This window comes from Salvelinus fontinalis, chromosome 1, assembly GCF_029448725.1.
Source record: "Salvelinus fontinalis isolate EN_2023a chromosome 1, ASM2944872v1, whole genome shotgun sequence".
Lineage (NCBI taxonomy): Eukaryota > Metazoa > Chordata > Actinopteri > Salmoniformes > Salmonidae > Salvelinus > Salvelinus fontinalis.
This window is the reverse complement of record NC_074665.1, coordinates 85,768,327-85,793,581: the sequence shown is the minus strand read 5'-3', so window position 1 is coordinate 85,793,581 and position 25,255 is coordinate 85,768,327. Positions and strand designations below refer to the sequence as shown.

General features: G+C 42.9%; 1 protein-coding gene across 3 annotated transcripts in view; it reads left to right on the top strand.

The window, feature by feature from the left end:
- Positions 1 to 23,761, top strand: part of LOC129863075 (endothelial PAS domain-containing protein 1-like) — a 115,351-nt gene extending 91,590 nt beyond the window's left edge. For all 3 annotated transcript variants that reach the window (XM_055935072.1, XM_055935074.1, XM_055935075.1), the window contains 6 exons: positions 2,608 to 2,721; positions 2,870 to 3,348; positions 4,221 to 4,317; positions 13,903 to 13,993; positions 14,128 to 14,295; positions 14,931 to 23,761. In XM_055935072.1, the coding sequence (XP_055791047.1) occupies positions 2,608 to 2,721; positions 2,870 to 3,348; positions 4,221 to 4,317; positions 13,903 to 13,993; positions 14,128 to 14,295; positions 14,931 to 15,082 (1,101 nt within the window). In that variant the 3' untranslated portion in view covers positions 15,083 to 23,761. The remainder of the gene's footprint in view (positions 1 to 2,607; positions 2,722 to 2,869; positions 3,349 to 4,220; positions 4,318 to 13,902; positions 13,994 to 14,127; positions 14,296 to 14,930) is intronic.
- Positions 23,762 to 25,255: the final 1,494 nt, after the last annotated feature.

Here is a 25,255-nt window from a genome sequence, read left to right as displayed (position 1 = left end):
AGAACTCTCCTGTCATCTATTGTCTTGTTCACCACGTCTTCTACCACAATCCTGTTTTACTAGCTTTTCTTCCACTTTTATGTATTGTGTGTGTGTGTGTGTGTGTGTGTGTGTGTGTGTGTGTGTGTGTGTGTGTGTGTTCGTGCCTGCGTAGCCTACGTGTGTGTGATCCTGCATGTGTGTCACAATGTGTGCATTTCTTTGTGCGTGTGTGCATGTGTCACGATGTGTATACTTGTTTGTGTGCGCGCGTTTAACCAGGTAAGCTAGTTGAGAACAAGTTCTCATTTACAACTGCGACCTGGCCAAGACAAAGCAAAGCAGTGCGACACAAACAACAACACAGTGTTACATATGGAATAAACAAGCGTACAGTCAATAACACAATAGAAAAAAAGAAAATCTATATACAGTGTGTGCAAATGGCATGAGGTAAGGCAATAAATAGGCCATAGTAGCAAAGTAATTACAATTCAGCACATTAACACTGGAGTGATAGATGAGCAGATGATGGTGTGTAAGTAGTGATTCTGGTGTGCAAAAGAGCAGCAAAGTAAATAAAAACAATATGGGGATGAGGTAGGTAGATTGGGTGGGCTATTTACAGTTGGACTATGTACAGCTGCAGCGATCGGTTAGCTGCTCAGATAGCTGATGTTTAAAGTTAGTGAGGGAAATGTAAGTCTCTAGCTTCAACGATTTTTGCAATTCGTTCCAGTCACTGGCAGCAGAGAACTGGAAGGTAAGGCGGCCAAAGGAGGTGTTGGCTTTGGGGATGACCAGTGAGATATACCTGCTGGAGCACGTGCTACGGGTGGGTGTTATCATGACCAATGACCTGAGATAAGGCGGAGCTTTACCTAGCAAAGACTTATAGATGACCTGGAGCCAGTGGGTCTGGCAACGAATATGTAGCGAGGGCCAGCCAACGAGCATACAGGTCGCAGTGGTGGGTGGTATAAGGCGCTTTGGTAACAAAATGGATGGAACTGTGATCCAATTTGCTGAGTAGATTATTGGAAGCTATTTTGTAGATGACATCGCCGAAGTCGAGGATCGGTAGGGTAGTCAGTTTTACTAGGGTAAGTTTGGCGGCGCGAATGAAGGAGGCTTTGTTGCGAAATAGAAAGCCGATTCTAGATTTGATTTTGGATTGGAGATGTTTGATATGAGTCTGGAAGGAGAGTTTACAGTCTAGCCAGACACCTAGGTATTTGTAGTTGTCCACGTATTCTAGGTCAGAACCGTCCAGAGTAGTGACGCTAGTCGGGCGTGCGGGTGCGGGCAGTGAGCGGTTGAAAAGCATGCATTTGGTTTTGCTAGCGTTTAAGAGCAGTTGGAGGCGACGGAAGGAGTGTTGTATGGCATTGAGGCTCGTTTGGAGGTTTGTTAACACAGTGTCCAAAGAAGGGCCAGAAGTATACAGAATGGTGTGGTCTGTGTAGAGGTGAATCAGGGAATTACCCGCAGCAAGAGCGACATCGTTGATACATACAGAGAAAAGAGTCGGCCTGAGAATTGAACCCTGTGGCACCCCCATAGAGACTGCCAGAGGTCCGGACAACAGGCCCTCCGATTTGACACACTGAACTCTGTCTGCGCAGTAGTTGGTGAACCAGGCGAGGCAGTCATTTGAGAAACCAAGGCTATTGAGTCTGCCGAGAAGAATACGGTGATTGACAGAGTCGAAAGCCTTGGCCAGGTCTATGAAGACGGCTGCACAGTACTGACTTTTATCGATGGCGATTATGATATCGTCTAGTACCTTGAGCGTGGCTGAGGTGCACCCAGGACCAGCTCGGAAACCAGATTGCACAGGGGAGAAGGTATGGTGGGACTCGAAATGATCGGTATTCTGTTTATTTACTTGGCTTTCAAAGACTTTAGAAAGGCAGGGCAGGATGGATATAGGTCTATAACAGTTTGGGTCTAGAGTATCCCTCCCTTTGAAAAGGGTTATGACCGCGGCAGCTTTCCAATCTTTAGGGATCTCGGACGATACGAAAGAGAGGTTGAACAGACTGGTAATAGGGGTTGCAACAATGGCGACGGATAATTTTACAAAAAGTGGGTCCAGGTTTTGCAGCTCTTTCAGAACATCTGCGATCTGGATTTGGGTGAATGAGAAGCTGGGGAGGCTGGGGGAGTAGCTGCGGGGGGTGCGGAGCTGTTGACCGGGGTTGGGGTAACCAGGAGGAAAGCATGGCCAGCAGTAGAGAAATGCCTATTGAAATGTTCGATTATCATGGATTTATTTGATACCATTCAGTGGAATGGTATCAAATACATCAAACACATGGTTTGATGCCATTCCATTTACTCCATTCCAGCCATTATTATGAGCCGTCCTCCCCTCGGCAGCCTCCACTGGTGTGTGTGTTATGGAGTGGGCATGGATCCTAGGTGCTTGCGACAGGGGGCGTGAGTGTCGAGTGAGTGTCGTGAGAATAGAGGGGTGGATAGAGGGGTGGATGGTTGGAATAAGCACTGGTCACTTAGTTACTTAGGCCTCAAGGGAGCTTTTGTCCTGTCGTCTTTCTCTCTCTCAATCTCTCTCCCTCTCTCTGTCTCTCTCTCTCCCTCTCTCTCTCCTCTCTGTGGGTACAGCCCAGCAGCCCAGGGGATTACTACAATGAGAGAGAGAATGACCTGAAGGTAGAGCTGACTGAGAAGCTCTTTGCTCTCGACACAGAGGGGCCCAAGAGCCCTGGGAGCACCCAGGTCAGTCTCACTGGCACTTCACAGACCCATTACTGAATCAGTGTGGATGAGGAAGGTTGACATTATACTAGATTGACATTTATTTAACACAATTGGTCATGGTTGCTTTCTTGGGGTTGTGTGATGTAATGTGATGTGACCCTCTCAGTCGGCCCTGAGTGATCTGGACCTGGAGACCCTGGCGCCCTACATCCCCATGGACGGAGAGGACTTCCAGCTCCATCCCATCATTCCTGAGGAGGTGCCTGGAGGCCCAGAGGGGGCCACTGGCCCACTGGGCCACCTCACCACACAGAATAGCTTCAGCAACATCGCCAGCCTCTTCCAAAACCTGAGATCCCCAGAGTCTGACCACTACCAGCCCGCCAAGTGGGCCCCAGGAGACAAGAGAGGCCCCAACCACAGCCAAATGAGCCCCATGGACTCCAGGCCTACTCTGCCATACACAGGCCCCACACAGATCCCCCCCTACCACGCCCCAGCCAGTACACGTCTGTCCTCCGTGGGTGGACATCAGAACCTGCAATGGCCCCCAGATCCTCCGTTAAACTGTCTACTACAGGTGAACTCCATGGGCAGAAGCCACTCATGTCAGAACATGCCAGTCAACATGATGCACAAGCAGAGGTACTATAGAGGGCCTACCGTGTGTCTGTCCTACTGATTCAGTGTGTCTGTCCTACTGATTCAGTGTGTCTGTCCTACTGATTCTGTGTGTCCGTCCTACTGATTCAGTGTGTCTGTCCTACTGATTCAGTGTGTCCGTCCTACTGATTCTGTGTGTCCGTCCTACTGATTCTGTGTGTCCGTCCTACTGATTCAGTGTGTCTGTCCAACTGATTCTGTGTGTCCGTCCTACTGATTCAGTGTGTCTGTCCTACTGATTCTGTGTGTCCGTCCTACTGATTCAGTGTGTCTGTCCTACTGATTCTGTGTGTCCGTCCTACTGATTCAGTGTGTCTGTCCTACTGATTCAGTGTGTCTGTCCTACTGATTCTGTGTGTCCGTCCTACTGATTCTGTGTGTCCGTCCTACTGATTCAGTGTGTCCGTCCTACTGATTCAGTGTGTCTGTCCTACTGATTCTGTGTGTCCGTCCTACTGATTCAGTGTGTCCGTCCTACTGATTCAGTGTGTCCGTCCAATTGATTCAGTGTGTCCGTCCTACTGATTCAGTGTGTCCGTCCTACTGATTCAGTGTGTCTGTCCTACTGATTCAGTGTGCCTGTCCTACTGATTCAGTGTGCCTGTCCTACTGATTCAGTGTGCCCGTCCTACTGATTCAGTGTGTCCGTCCTACTGATTCAGTGTGTCCGTCCTACTGATTCAGTGTGTCCGTCCTATTGATTCAGTGTGTCCGTCCTACTGATTCAGTGTGTCTGTCCTACTGATTCAGTGTGTCTCTCTTACCGGTTTTTATTCAGTTGTGTTCTTGTACTGATGGTTGTTAGAGCTAGAGTAGTGTACAGCGATTGTAAGTAATGTGATTGTCTTTTGCAGGTCAATGGAGAACTTTGTCCAGGCCTACAGAGACATGAGTCCCACCAGAATCGCCATAGCCAACAACGTCAAGCGCTCCTTCACACAAATGGCAGTGGTACGTTTACCCTCTCACTGCTTTATGACCGTTGTGATGTGTGTATCCAGGTTGATGTCACTGTTAAATGATCCACTAGAGTTATATTAGATGCCGAAACTGCAGACTGGTTTTGACTAAGTTCAAATCAAATCAATTCAAATGTATTATAAAGCCCTTCTTACATCAGCTGATGTCACAAAGTGCTGTACAGAAACCCAGCCTAAAACCCCAAACAGCAAGCAATGCAGGTGTAGAAGCACGGTGGCTAGAAAAAACTCCCTAGAAATGACAGAACCTAGGAAGAAACCTAGAGAGGAACCAGGCTATGAGGGGTGGCCAGTCCTCTTCTGGCTGTGCTGGGTGGAGATTATAACAGAACATGGCCAAGATGTTAAAATGTTCATAGATGACTAGCAGGGTCAAATAATAATAATCACAGTGGTTGTCGAGGGTGCAACAGGTCAGCACCTCAGGAGTAAATTTCAGTTGGCTTTTCATAGCCGATCATTCAGAGTATCTCTACCGCTCCTGATGTCTCTAGAGAGTTGAAAACAGCAGGTCTGGGACAGGTAGCACGTCCGGTGAACAGGTTAGGGTTCCATAGCTGCAGGCAGAACAGTTGAAACTGGAGCAGCAGCATGGCCAGGTGGACTGGGGACAGCATGGAGTCATCAAGCCAGGTAGTCCTGAGGCATGGTCCTAGGGCTCAGGTCCTCCGAGAGAGAGAAAGAAAGAGAGAAAGAGAGAATTAGAGAGAGCATACTTAAATTCACAGAGGACACGGATAAGACAGGAGAAATACTCAGACTGACCCTAGCCCCCCGACACATAAACTACTGCAGCATAAATACTGGAGGCTGAGACAGGAGGGGCTGGGAGATACTGTGGCCCCATCCAACGATACCCACGGACAGGGAAAAACAGGAAGGATATAACCCCACCCACTTTGCCAAAGCACAGCCCCCACACCACTAGAGGGATATCTCCAACCACCAACTTACCATCCTGAGACAAGGCCGAGTATAGCCCACAAAGATCTCCGACACGGCACAACCAAAGGTGGAGCGCCAACCCGGACAGGAAGATCACGCCAGTAACTCAACCCACTCAAGTGACGCACTCCTCCTAGGGACGGCATGGAAGAGCACCAGTAAGCCAGTGACTCAGCCCCTGTAATAGGATTAGAGGCAGAGAATCCCAGTGGAGAGAGGGGAACCGGCCAGGCAGAGACAGCAAGGGCGGTTCGTTGCTCCAGAGCCTTTCCGTTCACCTTCACACTCCTGGGCCAGACTACACTCAATCATATGACCCACTGATATGACCCACTGAAGAGATGAGTCTTCAATAAAGACTTAAAGGTTGAGAGCGAGTCTGTTCCATAAAAACCATTCCATAAAAATTGAGCTCTATAGGAGAAAGCCCTGCCTCCAGCTGGTTGCTTAGAAATTCTAGGGACAGTAAGGAGGCCTGCGTCTTGTGGCCGTAGCGTACGTGTAGGTATGTACGGCAGGACCAAATCGGAAAGATAAGTAGAAGCAAAGCCATGTAATGCTTTGTAGGTTAGCAGTTAAACCTTGAAATCAGCCCTTGCCTTAACAGGAAGCCAGTGTAGTGAGGCTAGCCCTGGAGTAATATGAATTTTTTGGGGGGGTTCTAGTCAAGATTTTAGCAGCCATGTTTAGCACTAACTGAAGTTTATTTAGTGCTTTATCCGGGTAGCCGGAAAGTAGTGCATTGCAGTCGTCCAACCTAGATGCGGCAAAGCATAGACTACTTTTTCTGCATCATTTTTGGACAGAAAGTTTCAGATTTTTGCAATGTTACGTAGATGCGAAAAATCTGTCCTTGAAACAGTCTTGATGTGTTCGTCAAAAGAGAGATCAGGGTGCAGAGTAATGCCGAAGACGACTGTACAACCATCAAGATTAATTGTCAGATTCAACAGAAAATCTCTTTGTTTCTTGGGACCTAGAACAAGCATCTCTGTTTTGTCTAAGTTTAACTTCTTAAAGGCAGGTGGGACGGTAGCGTCCCACCTGGCAAACATCCGGTGAAATTGCAGAGCGCGGAATTCAAACGACAGTATTATAAATATTTAACTTTCATAAAATCACAAGTGTAATACATCAAAATAAAGCTTATCTTCTTGTTAATCCAGCCGCTGTGTCAGATTTCAAAAAGGCTTTACGGCGAAACAAACCATGCGATTATCTGAGGACATCGGCCCGCATACAAAAGCATGAAAAACATATTTCAATCAGGCAGGTGCGACAAAAGTCAGAAATAGCGATATAAAAAAATGTCTTACCTTTGATCTTCTTCTGTTGTGACTCCGAAAGTTCCCAGTTACATCACAAATGGTCATTTTATTCGATAATGTCCTTCTATATATCCATACAAACTCAGTTTAGCTGGTGCTCTGCAGTCAATAATCCACCCAGTTTCCCTTCATCAAAATGCATACAAAATGAATCCCAAACCTTACTAATAAACTTTTCCAAACAAGTCAAACAACGTTTATAATCAAACCTTAGGTAACCTAATACGTAAATAAACGATCAAATTTAAGACGGAGAATTGTTATTGTCTTTACCGGAGAAAAATACCAAAGAACGCGTTCTCTTCCACGCGCGCTTGGAAACACTACAGCCAAAATGGGAGCCACCTAGAAAAACTACAATTTCTGGCTCATTTTTCCAAAAATCTGCCTGAAATTCTTTCTAAATACTGTTGACATCTAGTGGAGTCCCTAGGAACTGCAATCTGGGAGGACTTATATATATTTTTTGGGATGGTTTGTCCTCTGGGTTTCACCTGCCATATCAAATCAAACCAAATAAAATGTTATTTGTCACATACACATGGTTAGCAGATGTTAATGCGAGTGTAGCGAAATGCTTGTGCTTCTAGTTCCGACAATGCAGTAATAACCAACAAGTAATCTAACCTATCAAATCCACAACTACTACCTTATACACACAAGTGTAAAGGGATAAAGAATATGTACATAAAGATATATGAATGAATCATGGTACAGAACGGCATAGGCAAGACGCACTAGATGGTATCGAGTACAGTATATACATATGAGATGAGTAATGTAGAGTATGTAAACATAAAAGTGGCATCGTTTAAAGTGGCTAGTGATACATGTATTACATAAAGATGGCAAGATGCAGTAGATGATATAGAGTACAGTATATACATATACATTATATTAAGTGTCATTGTTTAAAGTGGCTAGTGATACATTTTTGATCAATTTCCATTATTAAAGTGGGCTGGAGTTGAGTCAGTATGTTGGCAGCAGCCACTCAATGTTGGTGGTGGCTGTTTAACAGTTTGATGGCCTTGAGATAGAAGCTGTTTTTCAGTCTCTCAGTCCCTGCTTTGATGCACCTGTACTGACCTCGTCTTCTGGATGATAGCGGGGTGAACAGGCAGTGGCTTGTGTGGTTGTTGTCCTTGATGATCTTTATGGCCTTCCTGTGACATCGGGTGGTGTAGGTGTCCTGGAGGGCAGGTAGTTTGCCCCCAGTGATGCGTTGTGCAGACCTCACTACCCTCTGGAGAGCCTTACGGTTGTGGGCAGAGCAGTTGCCGTACCAGGCGGTGATACAGCCCGACAGGATGCTTTCGATTGTGCATCTGTAGAAGTTTGTGAGTGCTTTTGGTGACAAGCCAAATTTCTTCAGCCTCCTGAGGTTGAAGAGGCGCTGCTGCGCCTTCTTCACAACGCTGTCTGTGTGGGTGGACCAATTCAGTTTGTCCGTGATGTGTACGCCGAGGAACTTAAAACTTACTACCCTCTCCACTACTGTCCCGTCAATGTGGATAGGGGGGTGCTCCCTTTGCTGTTTCCTGAAGTCCACAATCATCTCCTTTGTTTTGTTGACGTTGAGTGTGAGGTTATTTTCCTGACACCACATTCCGAGGGTCCTCACCTCCTCCCTGTAGGCCGTCTCATCGTTGTTGGTAATCAAGCCTACCACTGTAGTGTCGTCCGCAAACTTGATGATTGAGTTGGAGGCGTGCATGGCACGCAGTCGTGGGTGAACAGGGAGTACAGGAGAGGGCTCAGAACGCACCCTTGTCGGGCCACAATGTTGAGGATCAGCGGGGTGGAGATGTTGTTACCTACCCTCACCACCTGGGGGGCGGCCCGTCAGGAAGTCCAGTACCCAGTTGCACAGGGCTGGGTCGAGACCCATATCAGTTCTGTTATACTCACAGACATTTTAGAAACTTTAGAGTGTTTTCTATCCAAATCTACCAATTATATGCATATCCTAGCTTCTGGGCCTGAGTAACAGGCAGTTTACTTTCGGCACACTTTTCATCCGGATGTCAAAATACTGCCCCCTACCCAAGAAAGGTTAAAAGTAGAACATTTGCAGCCATCCTCTTCCTTATGTCTGAAGCACAGGCTTCCAGGGAGGGTATGTTGGGGCTTCACCATGTTTCATCGAAATGTACAGCTGTGTGTCATCCGCATCGCTGTGAAAGTTAACATTATGTTTCCGAATTACATCACCAAGAGGTAAAATATATAGGGAAAACAATAGTGGTCCTAAAACGGAACCTTGAGGAACACCGACATTTACAGTTGATTTGTCCGAGGACAAACCATCCACAGGGGCAAACTGATATCTTTCCAACAGATTAGATCTAAACCAGGCCAGAACTTGTCCGTGTAGACCAATTTGGGTTTCCAATCTCTCCAAAACAATGTGGTGATCAATGGTATCAAAAGCAGCACTAAGGTCTAGGAGCACGAGGACAGATGCAGAGTCTCGGTCTGACGCAATTAAAAGGTAATTTACCACCTTCACAAGTGCCGTCTCAGTGCTATGATGGGGTCTAAAACCAGACTGAAGTGTTTTGTATACATTGTCTTCTGGAAGGCAGTGAGCTGCTGCGTAACAGCTTTTTCTAAAAATGTTGAGAGGAATGGGAGATTCGATATAGGCCGATAGTTTATGGGTTTGGCTTTTTCAAGAGAGGCTTTATTACTGCCACTTTTAGTGAGTTTGGGTACACATCCGGTGGATAGAGAGACGTTTATTATGTTCAACATAGGAGAGCCAAGCACAGGAAGAAGCTCTTTCAGTAGTTTAGTTGGAATAGGGTCCAGTATGCAGCTTGAAGGTTAAGAAGTCCATGAATATTTTCATCACTGTGTCAAGAGATATAGTACTAAAACACTTGAGTGTCTCTCTTGATCCTAGGTCCTGGCAGAGTTGTGCAGACTCAGGACAACTGAGCTTTGGAGGAATACGCAGATTTAAAGAGGAGTCCGTAATTTGCTTTCTAATGATCATGATCTTTTCCTCAAAGAAGTTCATGAATGTAACACTGTTGAAGTGAAAGCCATCCTCGCTTGGGGAATGCTGCTTTTTAGTTAGCTTCGCGACAATATCAAAAATACATTTTGGATTGTTCTTATTTTCCTCAATTAAGTTGGAAAAATAGGATGATCGAGCAGCAGTGAGGGCTCTTCGATACTGCAGGGTACTGTCTTTCCAAGCTAGTCGGAAGACTTCAAGTTTGGTGTAGCGCCATTTCCGTTCCAATTTCCTGGAAGCTTGCTTCAGAGCGCGGGTATTTTCTGTATACCAGGGAGCTAGTTTCTTATGATAAATGCTTTTTATTTTTAGGGGCGCTGTGATAATGTTGCATTAGGAGGTAGGTGAAGGAGTAAGGCGCAGGAGAGCAGAGAGGTCTGAGAAGCGTACTTTAATTGGCAAGTCCACCAACGATTGTATGGCACAATCAAAAAAGGTACAACGCACTCGACAACAGAGAACCCGTACAAACGCACGGAGGAACAAACAAAGTTCCGACAATAACACACTCTTATGAATCCGTGAAAACAAAAAAATGGCATAACCTCACCAAGCACATCACAATGAAAGAATAATCCCACACAAACCTAGGCAGGCAACAGGGTAAATATATACACACAGAAATTAAGGCAAATGAAACCAGGTGTGAAAAGAACCAAAGACAAAACAAACGGAAAATGAAAAAGGGTTCGATGATGGCTAGTAGACCGGCGACACCGACCGCCGAGCGCCGCCCGAACAGGGAGAGGAACTACCTTCGGTGGAAGTCGTGACAGATGCGACTGCATCTAGAGTATTGCGCAAGGTTAAATTGAGTTCCTCAGTTAGGTGGTTAACCTGTCTAGCCCCGGGGTTTCGCTAGCGGAACCCCCCCCCACATTCCACTGAAAAGGCAGCGCGCGAAATTCAAAAAATATTTTGGGGAAATATTTAACTTTCACACATTACCAAGTCCAATACAGCAAATGAAAGATAAACATCTTGTGAATCCAGCCAACATGTCCGATTTTTAAAATGTTTTACAGCGAAAACACCACGTATATTTATGTTAGCTCACCACCAAATACAAAAAAGCACAGACATTTCTTTCACAGCACAGGTAGCTTGCACAAAACCCCTAAATAGAGATAGAATTAGTCACTAACCAAGAAACAACTTCATCAGATGACAGTCTTATAACATGTTATACAATAAATCTATGTTTTGTTCAAAAAATGTGCATTTTTCAGGTATAAATCATAGTTTTACATTGCAGCTACAATCACAAATAGCACCGAAGCAGCAAGAATAACTACAGAGAGCAACGTGAAATACCTAAATACTCATAATACATTTATGAAAAATACATGGTGTACAGCAAATGAAAGATAAACATCTTGTGACTCCAACCAATATTTCAGATTTTTTAAGTGTTTTACAGCGAAAACACAATATAGTATTATATTAGCGTACCACAATAGCTAACCACACAACCGCATTCATTCACCGCAAAGGTAGCGATCGCAAAAAAACAGCAAAAGATATAAATTTATTCACTAACCTTGACAAACTTCATCAGATGACAGTCCTATAACATCATGTTACACAATACATATATCTTTGTTCGAAAATGTGCATATTTAGCGGTACAAATTGTGGTTTTACAATGTGAATACGTAGCCAAACTGCACAAAATTATCCGGATATATTTCTGAAACTCTCCTAATCTTATCAAAGAACTCATCATAAACTTTACTAAAAAATACGTGTTGTACAGCAAATGAAAAATACACTAGTTCTTAATGCAATCGCCGTGTTAGAATTCTAAAAATAACTTTAGTACGACATACAGCTTACGTTATAGCGAGACAGCGCCTGCAATGAGGGCGAAAATAGTACTAAACATTTTCCACATAAATACGAAATAACATCATAAATGGTTCCTACTTTTGCTGAGCTTCCATCAGAATGTTGTACAAGGAGTCCTTTGTCCAGAATAATCGTTGTTTGGTGTTAGAATGTCCTCTTCTCCTGTCGAATTAGCAACCAAAGCTAGCCAAGTGGCGCGAAGTTGTCCATCTTCACCAAACGCAGAGAACGGAAAACGCCAAAACTCCCGATAAATGTTCAATAATCTGATTAAACTATATTGAAAAAACATACTTTACGATGATATTATCACATGTATCAAATAAAATCAAAGCCGGAGATATTAGCCGTCTATACCGAAAGCTTTTCAGAAGGCAATCCAGGGTTCCATCCCGCGCCTTACTGAACAAAGGAAATTTGGGGTCACGTCATTCCAAGAGCTCTTGTTCGACCTCAGATCAAGCTAGACACCCCATTACACCTCTCACTGCCTCTTGACATCAAGTGGAAGGCGTATGAAGTGCATGTATATCCATAGATTTCAAGCAAATGAATAGGAAGGCCCTGGAACAGAGCCTCGATTTCAGATTTTTCACTTCCTGACAGGAAGTTTGCTGCAAAATGAGTTCTGTTTTACTCACAGATATAATTCAAACGGTTTTAGAAACTTGAGTGTTTTCTATCCAATAGTAATAATAATATGCATATTGTACGATCTAGAATAGAGTACGAGGTCGTTTAAATTGGGCACGATTTTTCCCCAAAGTGAAAACAGCGCCCCCCTTTCCCAAAGAAGTTAACTGATTTTTGTACTCTGGCGTCCTTGGGTAGGCGGATGGAGTCTGGACAGGCATCTAGGAGTCTTTGGGTTGTCCGAGAATTTATAGCACAACTTTTGATGATCCTTGGTTGGGGTCTGAGCAGATTATTTGTTGCGATTGCAAATGTAATAAAATGGTGGTCCGATAGTCCAGGATTATGAGGAAAAACATTAAGATCCACAACATTTATTCCACGGGACAAAACTAGGTTCAGAGTATGACTGTGGCAGTGAGTAGTTCCGGCGACATGTTGAACAAAACCCACTGAGACGATGATGACTCCGAAAGCCTTTTGGAGTGGGTCTGTGGACTTTTCCATGTGAATATTAAAGTCACCAAAAATGTGAATATTATGTGCCATGACTACAAGGTCCGATAGGAATTCAGAGAACTTAGTGAGGAACGCTTTATATGGCGATTGAGTGGGCTGCATAGATTTCATGACTAGAAGCTCAAAAGACGAAAACGTCTGTCAGGACCCGGTTACGAACCGGTCACACCCGGGTCTCCGGTGTGAGAAACAGTCACTTAGTAAACTGAGCCACTAATAGTCGGCAGAACCCAGAAGATGAGGCAGACACAGCAGTACTTGAGACGGTGATTTAATAAAGAAAAAAGGAAAAGATCTTCAGACAAAAATATAAATCCACAACGTCAAAAGTAATTCCAAGAGAAAAAATGTATATCCTCCAAGACACAAGGAAAATCCACAAAGTGGTAAGAACAGCAGGGAAAAACAAACCTCAAAAGAATAATCAAAAATAAACAAGAACAAAACCAGAGTACCTCAAGAAAATCCAACTGGAGAAACAAATGTTCACAGCATCGCTAGGGCTGGGTGCTAACATAGAAACACAGAGCAAAGAACTGAGGAACACTAAGGGTTTAAATGCACTCAAGGGAAATGAGGCACAGGTGCAAATAATAACTGGAACAAGGGAAAAAACAAAAGGGTCAAAAAAGTGCAATGGGGGCATCTAGTGGCCAAAACCTGAACAATCCTGGCCAAATTCTGACAACGTCTGGGTTTGTTTTTTATTGAAATTTGATATCATAAATGTTAGCAACACCTCTGCCTTTGCGGGATGCACGGGGGATATGGTCACTCGTGTAACCAGGAGGTGTTAGCCATGTTTCAGTCAGGCCAATCACATCAAGATTATGATCAGTGATGAGTTCATTGACTATAACTGCCTTGGAAGTGAGGTATCTAACATTAAGTAGCCCTATTTTGAGATGCGAGGTATCACAATCTCTTTCAATAATGGCAGGAATGGAGGATGTCTTTATTCCAGTGAGATTGCTAAAGCGAACACCGCCATGTTTAGTTTTGCCCAATCTAGGTCGTGGCACAGACACGGTTTCAATGGGTATGGCTGAGCTGACTACACTGACTGTGCTAGTGGCAGACTCCACTATCCTGGCCTGCACCTTATCTCATTGTGGAGCTAGGGGAGTTAGAGCCCTGTCTATGTTCGTAGATAAGATGAGAGCACCCCTCCAGCTAGGATGTGGTCCATCACTCCTCAACAGGCCAGGCTTGGTTGTTGACTGTAATATGTGTCTGTGTTTGTATTTGTGTTTGTCAGGGTGACTCCACCCTCAGTACGCCTTCAAAGATGATGAGGAATGAAAGCTATGCCATCATGGACAGATCTCTCAGCACCAGCTCACTGGAAGGTACAGTATGGTGGCCCACATGGGACATGCAGCGCACAAACAAAAATACCAAATATCGCTTAAAGTACAAGAACAGAAGAGAAAATAGAGCGATATTGAACTCATCTTAATCTCTCTTCCTCTTTCTTTTACAGTTAAAGGTATGTGCATACCTGGGGGTGTTGGCAAGTGTCTCAGTCCCCTTCAGCAGCACAGGAAGTCCCAGTATCCAGGATGTGTAAATGGTACATCCAGAAAATTCTTCCCCAAACAGTGTTGCAACTACAAAGAATACCGTATGCTGCCCTCCTCCAAAACAGAGGGTAAGTTTAGCTTGTTAATTTCAATTGTTATGTTACTCTCATGTGTCGTATGTCGTTAAAAAAAGATTGACTGATTAAACCAATAACAACCAGTTGGACAGGCTGTGAACAGGCAAGGAAAATGCATTAATGATAAAACATGTTGAAATCTATTTTTAGACAGGTACGCAATTCATTTGGACAAATGATATCCTTTGTTCTGTAATCACAGTCCTTTTCCATGACTTGGTGCCAGTCAATGAACTGTCCTCCTCAGATGGTTGATTGGCAGTTGGCCCAAAGCCATTTCCTCCCTACTAACGTGCTGACTCCATGTTTGTTGAGTGTGTAGGGGTTGACAGCACTTTTTGTGCAAAGTTACAGGCGCACAAATATCATACCCCCTCAAAACGTATAACCTCCCCTGTTATTGTAATGGTGAGAGGTTAGCATGTTTTGGGGGTATGATATTTGTGTGTCTGTAACTTTCCCACTCATCATTATTCACGATTCATTCAGGATTATCCGTAATTATGGTAGAATCCACATTAATATGGACGTGTTTAGAAACATATTCAATAACTATTTACAATAAAAGTGACTCCAAAATGACTTACTTACTCCCTACTAACGGACTGACTTTGTTGTGTGTGTAGGGGTTGCCAGTCGGCTGTTGGGCCCATCCATTGAGACCTATTGTCTGCCAGAGCTCACCCGCTACGACTGTGAGGTCAACGTCCCTCTCCAAGGCAACCTGCACCTGCTGCAGGGCAGTGACCTGCTGAGGGCCCTGGACCAGGCCACCTAGACCCAGCCCTATACACCCTACTCCCCTACCCTACCCTGGACCAGGCCACCTAGACCCAGCCCTATACACCCTACTCCACTACCCTACCCTGGACCAGGCCACCTAGACCCAGCCCTATACACCCTACTCCACTACCCTACCCTGGACCAGGCTACCTAGACCCAGCCCTATACCCCCTACTCCCCTACCGTACCCTGGACCAGGCCACCTAGACCCAGCCCTATACACCATACTCCACTACCCTACCCTGGACCAGACCACCTAGACCCAGCCCTACACCCCCTACTCCCCTACCCTACCCTGGACCAGGCCACCTAGACCCAGCCCTACACCCCCTACTCCACTACCCTACCCTGGACCAGGCTACCTAGGCCCAGACCTAGAGCCCCTCCCAACTTTACCCTCCCCTACCCTACCTAGATATATCCATCTTCAACCCCACCTCTACCCACCCTCACCCTCAATAGCCTTAGCCAATACACTTTAGACCTCTCTACAACCCTGACTGAGGCCTCAGCCAAGCCCCCACCCCTGCCCCAAAGACCTAGCACATTCAACATACAGTTGAAGACGGAAGTTTACATACAATTAGGTTGGAGTCATTAAAACTAGTTATTCAACCACTCCACAAATGTCTTGTTAACAAACTATAGTTTTGGCAAGTCGGTTAGGACATCTACTTTGTGCATGACGCAAGTACTTTTTCCAACAATTGTTTACAGACACATTATTTCACTTAGAATTAACTGTATCACAATTCCAGTGGGTCAGAAGTTTACATACACTAAGTTGACTGTGCCTTTAAACAGCTTGGAAAGTTCCAGAAAATGATGTCATGGCTTTAGAAGCTTCTGATAGGCTAGTTGACATCATTTGAGTCAATTGGAAGTGTACCTGTGGATGTATTTCAAGGCCTACCTTCAAACTCAGTGCCTCTTTGCTTGACATCATGGGTAAATCTAACGAAATCAGCCAAGACCTAAGAAAAAACAATTGAAGACCTCCACAAGTCTGGTTCATCCTTGGGAGCAATTTCCAAAAGCCTGAAGGTACCATGTTCATCTATACAAAAAATAGTATGCAAGTATAAACACCATGGGACCACGCAGCCGTCAAACCGCTCAGGAAGGAGACGCTTTCTGTCTCCTAGAGATGAACATACTTTGGTGAGAAAAGTGCAAATCAATCCCAGAACAACAGCAAAGGACCTTGTGAAGATGCTGGAGTAAACAGGTACAAAAGGATCTATATCCACAGTAAAACGAGTCCTATATTGACATAACCTGAAAGGCCGCTCAGCAAGGAAGAAGCCACTGCTCCAAAACCGCCATAAAAAAAAGCCAGACTACGGTTTGCAACTGCACAAAGATCGTACTTTTTGGAGAAATGTCTTCTGGTCTGATAAAACAAAAATAAAACTGTTTGGTCATAATGACCATTGTTATGTTTGGAGGAAAAAGGGGGGACGCTGGCAAGCCAAAGAACACCATCCCAACCGTGAAGCACGGAGGTTGGCAGCGTCATGTTGTGGGGGTGCTTTGCTGCAGGAGGGACTGGTGCACTTCACAAAATAGATGGCATCATGAGGGAGGAAAAGTATGTGGATATATTGAAGCAACATCACAAGACATCAGTCAGGAAGTTAAAGCTTGGTCACAAATGGGTCTTCCAAATGGACAATGACCCCAAGCATACTTCCAAACTTGTGGCAAAATGGCTTAAGGACAACAAAGTCAAGGTATTGGACTGGCCATCACAAAGCCCTGACCTCAATCCAATAAAAAAATGTGTGGGCAGAACTGAAAAAGCATGTGCGAGCAAGGATGCCTACAAACCTGACTCAGTTACACCAGCTCTGTCAGGAGGAATGGGCCAAAATTCACCCAACTTATTGTGGGAAGCTTGTGGAAGGCTACCCGAAACGTTTGACCCAAGAAAAAAAAACATTTAAAAGCAAAACTACCAAATACTAATTGAGTGTATGTAAACTTCTGACCCACTGGGAATGTGATGAAAGAAATAAAAGCTGAAAGAAATAATTCTCTCTACTATTATTCTGACATTTCACATTAGTGATCCTAACTAACCTAAGACATGGAATTTTTACTCTGATTAGATGTCAGGAATTGTGAAAAACTGAGTTTAAATGTATTTGGCTAAGGTGTATGTAAACTTCCGACTTCAACTGTAGTACTACTCCTCCACACCTCACCTCGCCCGACCATACCAAGCCCCATACGACCCTGTTCCATCGGCTAATCCTCCTCTTCATCCATCCACCCTACTGCCTCTATGTATCATTAGAAAAACATGTGTTTTCTATTTTTGTCAACTTTATCATCATAAAGTGTATACCACAGGAGGCTGGGGAGGGGAGGAGAGGTCATAATAATGGCTGGAATGGAAATCATGTAATGGTATTAAAACACATAGAAACCATGTGTTTGATGTGTCTGATAATTCCATTCCAGCCATTACTTACCATTCTCCCCAATTAAGGTGCCACCAGCCTCCTGTGTTATATACACATCATTTTTAGTTCTGAGTCTATTCCTGTTTCATTGATCTCAAGGTCTATGTTGTTCCCCCAGTTGTGTGATCTGTAGCAGGGGGATGTCATACTTTTCCTCTTTCACCGTCTCTCCCCCTATGTCTGTCTGTCTGTCTCTCTCCCCCTCTGTCTGTCTGTCTGTCTGTCTGTCCATATGGCGCTGTTACAGACAAATTAACAAACACAACCGTCTAAAATCTGGATGGTACATTATCTACTGTAAGCATGATATCTGGGGTTTTCCTTCCTTTTCCCTTACTGTCTACCTTCCTTCAATCCCATTGACCTAGTCTGTCTCTCACTGCCTTTGACTGGTGTCTGTTTGCATGTTTTTCTCTGGATAGTTACAGTGCTTGTCAGGCCATGAAGTTGATTGGTAAAATCAGAGCATGCCTTTACATTGGGAAAATAGTTCTACTTTTGGTGCCTTTGTTATGGCATTAGAGGTCATATCGGGATTAGGGAGACTTTGGCCTTGATCACAAGAGGCTGGTGAGAGGAGGACAGTGCATAATAATGACTGGAATGAAGCTATTGGAGTGGTCAATACCATTCCAGCCATTACTATGAGTCCGTCCTCCCCAATTAAGGTGCCACCAGCCGTCTGTGGTCTAGATTCAATCATATCAAACGTTAACTGGCTATAGCTGACACCCGCATAAATCACCTGCAAATTTTATTGGTCACATAAACATATTTAGCAGATGTTATTGTGGGTGTAGTGAAATACCTGTGTTCCTAGCTCCAACATTGCAGTAGTATCTAACAATTCACAACAATACACACAAATACAAAAGTAAAAGAATGGAATTAAGAAATGTATAAATATTAGGACGAGCAATGTCGGAGTGGCATTGACTAAAATACAGCGGAACATAATACAGTATAAAGATATGAAATGAGTAAAGCAGTCTTTAAACATGATTCAAGTAGCCAGTGATTCCATGTCTATGTATATAGTGCAGCAGCCTGTAAGGTGCAGGGATGAGTAACCGGGTGGTAGCTGATGCTTTGGCGGTGTCGGAGGGTTAACTGCGTTGGAGCTGTCAACACAGAGTGGCTGCTGGTCATTGTCAGGAAGACCCACTCGTCCCACTCCCGTTAGAAGTTCAGAAGAATAAAGTGTATTATATATAGAAATAATGATGCTGAAATTATGAGGGTTTCTATCATCCTATTAGTGTAGATTACATCTCACATTCCAGTGTTAGAACTTGTAAACAAAGCTGCAAGGGATTTCTCTTAATGTGACTCCATGCAGCCAATGGCAACGTCCGCTTTAGGTATAATGACAGGAGCTGCGTGTGGATTTGACAGCTCTAATGCAGTTCCACCTCCAACATCACCAGAACAACTGCTATGCGGGTGTCGGCGAGCACAGATCTGATAGAGTTTAGCCCTTAGTTTAAGAGATGAGGCTATTGACATTCAGGCAGTTGTTTTGAATTCCTGCTCTTTCTTCCTGTCTCTTTCTCTTTTTTAAAGGTATTTGTCTTTGTGTGCTAACCCCTTTAACATTTGACTTTAGCTTTGTACACACATATACAGTAGATTTAAAGACATAAGCTCGAAAGTTTCTACTATAATGTCAAGATAGTGTTTTAGTACTTTGTCTTATCTACCCAGTAGATACAGATTGTATTCCTGTGTTTTAGATGTTACTCCATAGTGCTGGGGTCTTTTTTTGTACAAGTATAATTAATTTTTTGGCAGGCCAGTAGTGATCTGTTATTGCGCTTTAAATAAAAGAAAAAAACTTGAGAGAAAAAAACATGAAAGATACACAGTACCAGTCAAAAGTTTGGACTCCCCTACTCATTCAAGGGTTTTTCTGTATTTTTATTATTTTCTACATTGTAGAATAACATGAAGCAGGTTGAGAGAATGCCAAGAGTGTGCAAAGCTGTCATCAAGGCAAAGGACGGCTACAAGAATCTAAAATCTATTTTGATTTGTTTAACACTTTTTTGGTTATTACATCATTCCATATGTGTTTCACAGTTTTAATTTTTATTCTACAATGTAGAAAATAGTTTTTTTTTAACTTGAATGAGTAGGTGTGTCCAAACTTTTGACGGGTACTGTATAATTTAGAATATTGTAAACAAATGAAATTGACACAACGTAATCTCTTTCAACAGAATCTAAATAGGTGATGATGCTTTATGTATAGATATAAAGTCATCTCTTTCAACAGTATCTAAATAGGTGATGATGCTTTATGTATAGAACCATCATTTGTAGAGGAATCTTTATATGTTTATTGGATCCACTTTTATTAACACTGTATTTTGATGTTGTTTATTTTTCTTGCTGACATTGTCTTTAAAGGTGATTTATAGCTCCAACAGGATTGGGATAGTGACACATTTGTTGTTGTTTTAGCTCTGTAATCCAGCACTTTGGATTTGATATAATATATAATATAATGAGGTCAAAGTGCAGACTGTCAGCTTCAATTTGAGGGTATTTTGATCCATATTGGGTGAACCGTTTAGGAATTACAGCACTAATTGTGCAAAGTTACAGATACACAAATATCATACCCCCTCCAAAATTATAACCTCCCTTTTTATTGTAATGTGAGAGGTTAGCATGTCTTGGGGGTATGATATTTGTGCATCTGGAAATTTCCCACTAATCATTATTCACAATTAATTCAGGACTATTCGTAATCATGGTAGCATCCACATTAACGTAAACGTGTTTAGACACATATTCTATAATTATTTACAATAAAAGTGACTCCAAAATTACACAGTACATTATTTAGCATTAATTTCTATTGCGCACAAAATACTCTGAAACACAACCAAAATAAACAGCAAATGCATCCAACAAGTTTGTAGAGTCACAAGCTTGATGTAATCAATGCATGCTAGGAATATGGGACCAAATATTTAACTTTTGACTACTTTAATACTGCCCAACCAAGTAAAAAGGTAGTAACTGCTCATAGCGTGGAACTGAGAAAAATGTATTTTATTTACCTTGGTTTCAAAGTAACATTATGCAGTTACTGCTAACATGACCCCCATTTTCTCCAGAACACAATACAATAGAGGCAGGATACTTGTCCACATGATTAAGCATGTATTTAATGGAGCAAAAATGACATTAACTCTTTGCTTGGTAGGGCAGCATACACATATAAGTGAATTTGTCCCAAAACTTTTGGTCAACTAAAATGGGGGGGACTATGTTCAAAAAGTGCTGTTTTCCTAAACGGTTCACCTGATATGGATGAAAATACCCTCAAATTGAGCTAACAGTCTGCACTTTAACGTCATAGTCATTGTATTATTTTCAAATCCAAAGTGCTGGAGTACAGAGACAGAATAACAACAACAAATCCACTGTCCCAACACTTTGAGCTCACTGTAATTTGCCTTAACATTGCCTTAAGGTTGTCTCAATGTTGACTCAGCCCAGTGTTATGCCCTTCAAATGCACAGATTGTCTCTGTAAACATAGACGTCCAATAAAACCCACACTATGCAAATCCTGATGTTTAGCTTGGAGAGCCCCAGCTTCAGATCCGGTATTTTGACTATATGTAATTATGTTGAGTATATGTAATTAGTCCAGTGTAGACCTCCCCTAGTTGTGATAACGAGATATGTTTTGAGGAGACAATTCTAGAAGGATAAAGAATCTGATTCACTACGTCGACCTACAGATGTGGTCAAATATATTGTCACCCTTGCACTTTACAATGGAGTGCAATGGAGCAGAATGTTGAATGGCTATTTTTACCCTGTAGGCACCTGCAACTTACCACAGGTTAAATAAATTACACAGTAATCGAGAATCATTGCCTCCAACCAAATTATACTGAACAAAAATGTAAATGTCAAATCAAAGATTTTACTGAGTTACAGTTCATATAGGAAATCAGTCAATTGAAATAAATGAATCAGGCCCTAATCTATTTATTTCACATGACTGGAAATATAGATATGCATATGTTGGTCACAGATACCTTTTTTTTTTTTTAAGTAGGGCGTTGATCAGAAAACCAGTCAGTATCTTGCCTCATGCAGCGTGACACACATCCTTTTCAAAGTTGAATCAGGCTGTTGGTTGTGGCCTGTGGAATGTTGTCCCACTCCTCTTCAGTGGCTGTGTGAAGTTGTTGAATATTGGCAGTAACTGGAACATGCTGTCGTACACATCAATCCAGAGCATCCCAAACATGCTCAATAGGTGACATGTCTGGTGACTATGCCGGCCATGGAAAAACTGGGACATTTTCAGCTTACAGGAATTGTGTACAGATCCTTGTGAAATGGGGCTGTGCATTATCATGCTGAAACAAGAGGTGATGGCAGCGGATGAATGGCACGACCATCGTTCTCAGGATTTAATGTGGGTTTGGGTAGTTCAATAAGAGGCTGTAATGTGGTGCAGAGGGTGTTAATCAGTGAGGGGGATATGTCTATCCTACTTCGGTACAACATAATTTCATTGAAATGAGGTGGAAACAATGTTGATTCAACCAGTGTGCCCTCAGTGTGTGAAAACTTTAACAACCAACCGTCAATATCAAATACTCAGGCACTTCCCTTGACCGCTTGGTAGCACATGTTTTGTCAATACCAGTGGAGGCTGCTGAGGGGAGGACGGATCATAATAATGGCTGGAATGGCATAAAACACATGGAAATCATGTGTTTGATGTTTTTGATACATTTCCACATATTCCGCTCCAGCCATTACCACGTGCCCGCCTTCACCAATTAAGGTGCCACCAACCTCCTGTGCGTCGATACACAAATCTCAAAATCAAAACGGTTGAACCTCAGATGATTTCTGTGTTAGACTCAGTAATAGTTACATGTAGAGCAATGGGTGGCAGATACGTGTTGAAACCTTTTGAGACGTGTTGGAACAAATGGTGATAGAGCTATGAGACAGAGACAGAAGTGAGACAGGGAGCTGAGGGACAGATAGAGAGGGAATTGTGACTGACAGATAGAGAGGGACTGTGGTGCTGAACTGTGACTGACAGATAGAGAGGGACTGTGGTGCTGAACTGTGACTGATGCACTTATCTCTCCACGCTACTTCACACAGTATTCAGCTCATCGCTTTCTCTCCCTCCCTCTCAGTCATCCTCTCTCTCTTTCCCTCCCACGTTCAATTTTAGGATCAGCCCTGTCAAGTTTAGCTATCCTGTCAACCTTAGAACATTTTAGACAAGACGTTGTTTCCACTGTTAATGGAAATATAGACACCGTGAGTTTCTCCAAAGACATGAGAAAATAAGCTCCTTGTTGTCGTTGAGCCAAAGTGAATGGAATGTGGAACGTTTCCTTAAATTAGCCATGTTCCAGATAAATAAACACAAGGATGAAATGATGGGTGGTATAATTTCATATATTTATTTATTCTCTGGGAATGAGGAGGAGGAGTACATACATGAGTTACCGTGTGTGTGACAGATAGTTAGATCAGACCACTCCGTTAGCTGAAACATTTCTGGTGTTGGTCCCTATATGCACAGATATGCAGTATTTAAGTATTTAGGTAAAAGCAAGACAAATTCCATGCTTTGCAATTGTGATTTTACACTTATTTGAGTTAAAATCTCTTGTTATTACTTGAATTTTAAGCGATAGAAAAACCAAAGCAAGATAAAGATAAAGTTCTCCACCTTGCAGGCCATGCTTCCGTTCCGGACGGAGATGAGGCAAGGCTGAGATGTCAGATAGAACTGCAGATGTGATTTGGCCTAAATTGAGTTCCGGTATGTGAGAAGAGTTGGCAAGAGGGAAGTCACAAAATAACTGCAGAAACAAGGCGTAGCACCAGTCCTAGCTGTAGCTACTGTGACACTTGAAGGGCCCAAAAACGAAATTTAGCAATATGAATAATTGAACAATCTCAGTTCTCATCCTCTTTAAAGGCAATATCAGCATTCTAGGCTACTAAATACAATGAGCGTTGTTTTTTCTGCTTTTATCCATTACATTTTTACATTTTATGTCTTACAGTTATTTTAGATAATCCTATGATTTATATAGAATTCATTTTATTGTTATTATTTTTGTTATTACTGTATAGGGAATTTAACCCAATAAGATGTATTTCTGCACTGATTTCTTATTAAAGTGTACTGATCTGCCATTTGTGATGTGATACATGTGTTCTCTTCCCTGTATCAACACTTCCTATACTTCCTTCAAAACACATTATAAGCACATTTACAATACCATATGAGCTATACCTAATGCATAGTAATGCACAACATCTTAAATTGGAATGACAAAATTCTAAAATATAATGCCTATTCACATAAGACAGGAACTTCATAAAGACTGAAAACACTTTCTCTTCTATATGGAATGTACACTGAGTGTACAAAACATTAGCAACACCTTCCTAATATTGAGTTGAATCCCCTTTTTCCCTCAGAACAGCCTCAATTCGTCGGGGCATGGATTCTTCAAGATGTCGAAAGTGTTCCACAGGGATGCTGGCCCATGTTGACTCCAATGCTTCCCACAGTTGTGTCAAGTTTTTTGTTTTTTATTTAACCTTTATTTAACTAGGCAAGTCTGTTAAGAACAAATTCTTATTTACAATGACAGCCTAGGAACAGTGTGTTAACTGCCTTGTTCAGGGGCAGAACAACCCATTTATACCTTGACAGGGATTCGATCTAGAAACCTTTCGGTTACTGGCCCAACACTCTAACCAGGTTGGCTGGATGTCCTTTGGAATGGAGGACCATTCTTGATACACACGGGAAAATGTTAAGCATGAAAAACCCAGCAGCGTTGCAGTTCTTGACACACTAAAATTGGTGCACCTGGCACCTACTACCACAGGCTATTAAATAGCTATGTTTTATCTATCTTTATATATAAATAGCTATGTGTTATCTATATTCATATTTAAATAGCTGCGTCTTATCTGTCTTCATATTTAAATAGCTCTTTTTTTTATCTATCTTCATATTTTTCACATGTTATGCTTTCTGCTGTGGCAGGGTTAGCATGAGTTGGACAACACTGACAAGTGCTTGTTGTGGCAGGGTTAATGTGGGTTGGTCAACTCAGATGTCCTAGCCGTGTCTGAATCCTGGCTTAGGAAGGCCAACAAAATCCTGAAATTTCAAACCCTAACTATAACATTTTCCGACAAGATAGAACTGCCATAGGGGGCGGAGTTGCAATCTACTGCAGAGATAGCCTGCAGAGTTCTGTCATAATAACAATTCGAGCTTCTACTTTTAAAAATCCACCTTTCCAGAAACAAGTCCCTCACTGTTGTCGCTTGTTATAGACCGCTTTCAGCCCCCAGCTGTGCCCTGAACACCCTATGTGAATTGATCGCCCACCATCTTTCTTCAGAGTCCGTACTGTTAGGTGACCTAAACTGGGACATGCTTAACACCCCGGCCGTCCTACAATCTAAGCTAGATGCCCTCAATCTCACACAAATAATCAAGGAACCTACCAGGTACAACGCTAAATCCGTAAGCATGGGTACCCTCTTAGATATCATACTGACAAACTCACCCTCTGAATACACCTCTGTCTTCAACCAGGATCTCAGCAATCACTGCCTCATTGCCTGCATTCGTTATGGGTCCGCGGTCAAACGATCACCCCTTAT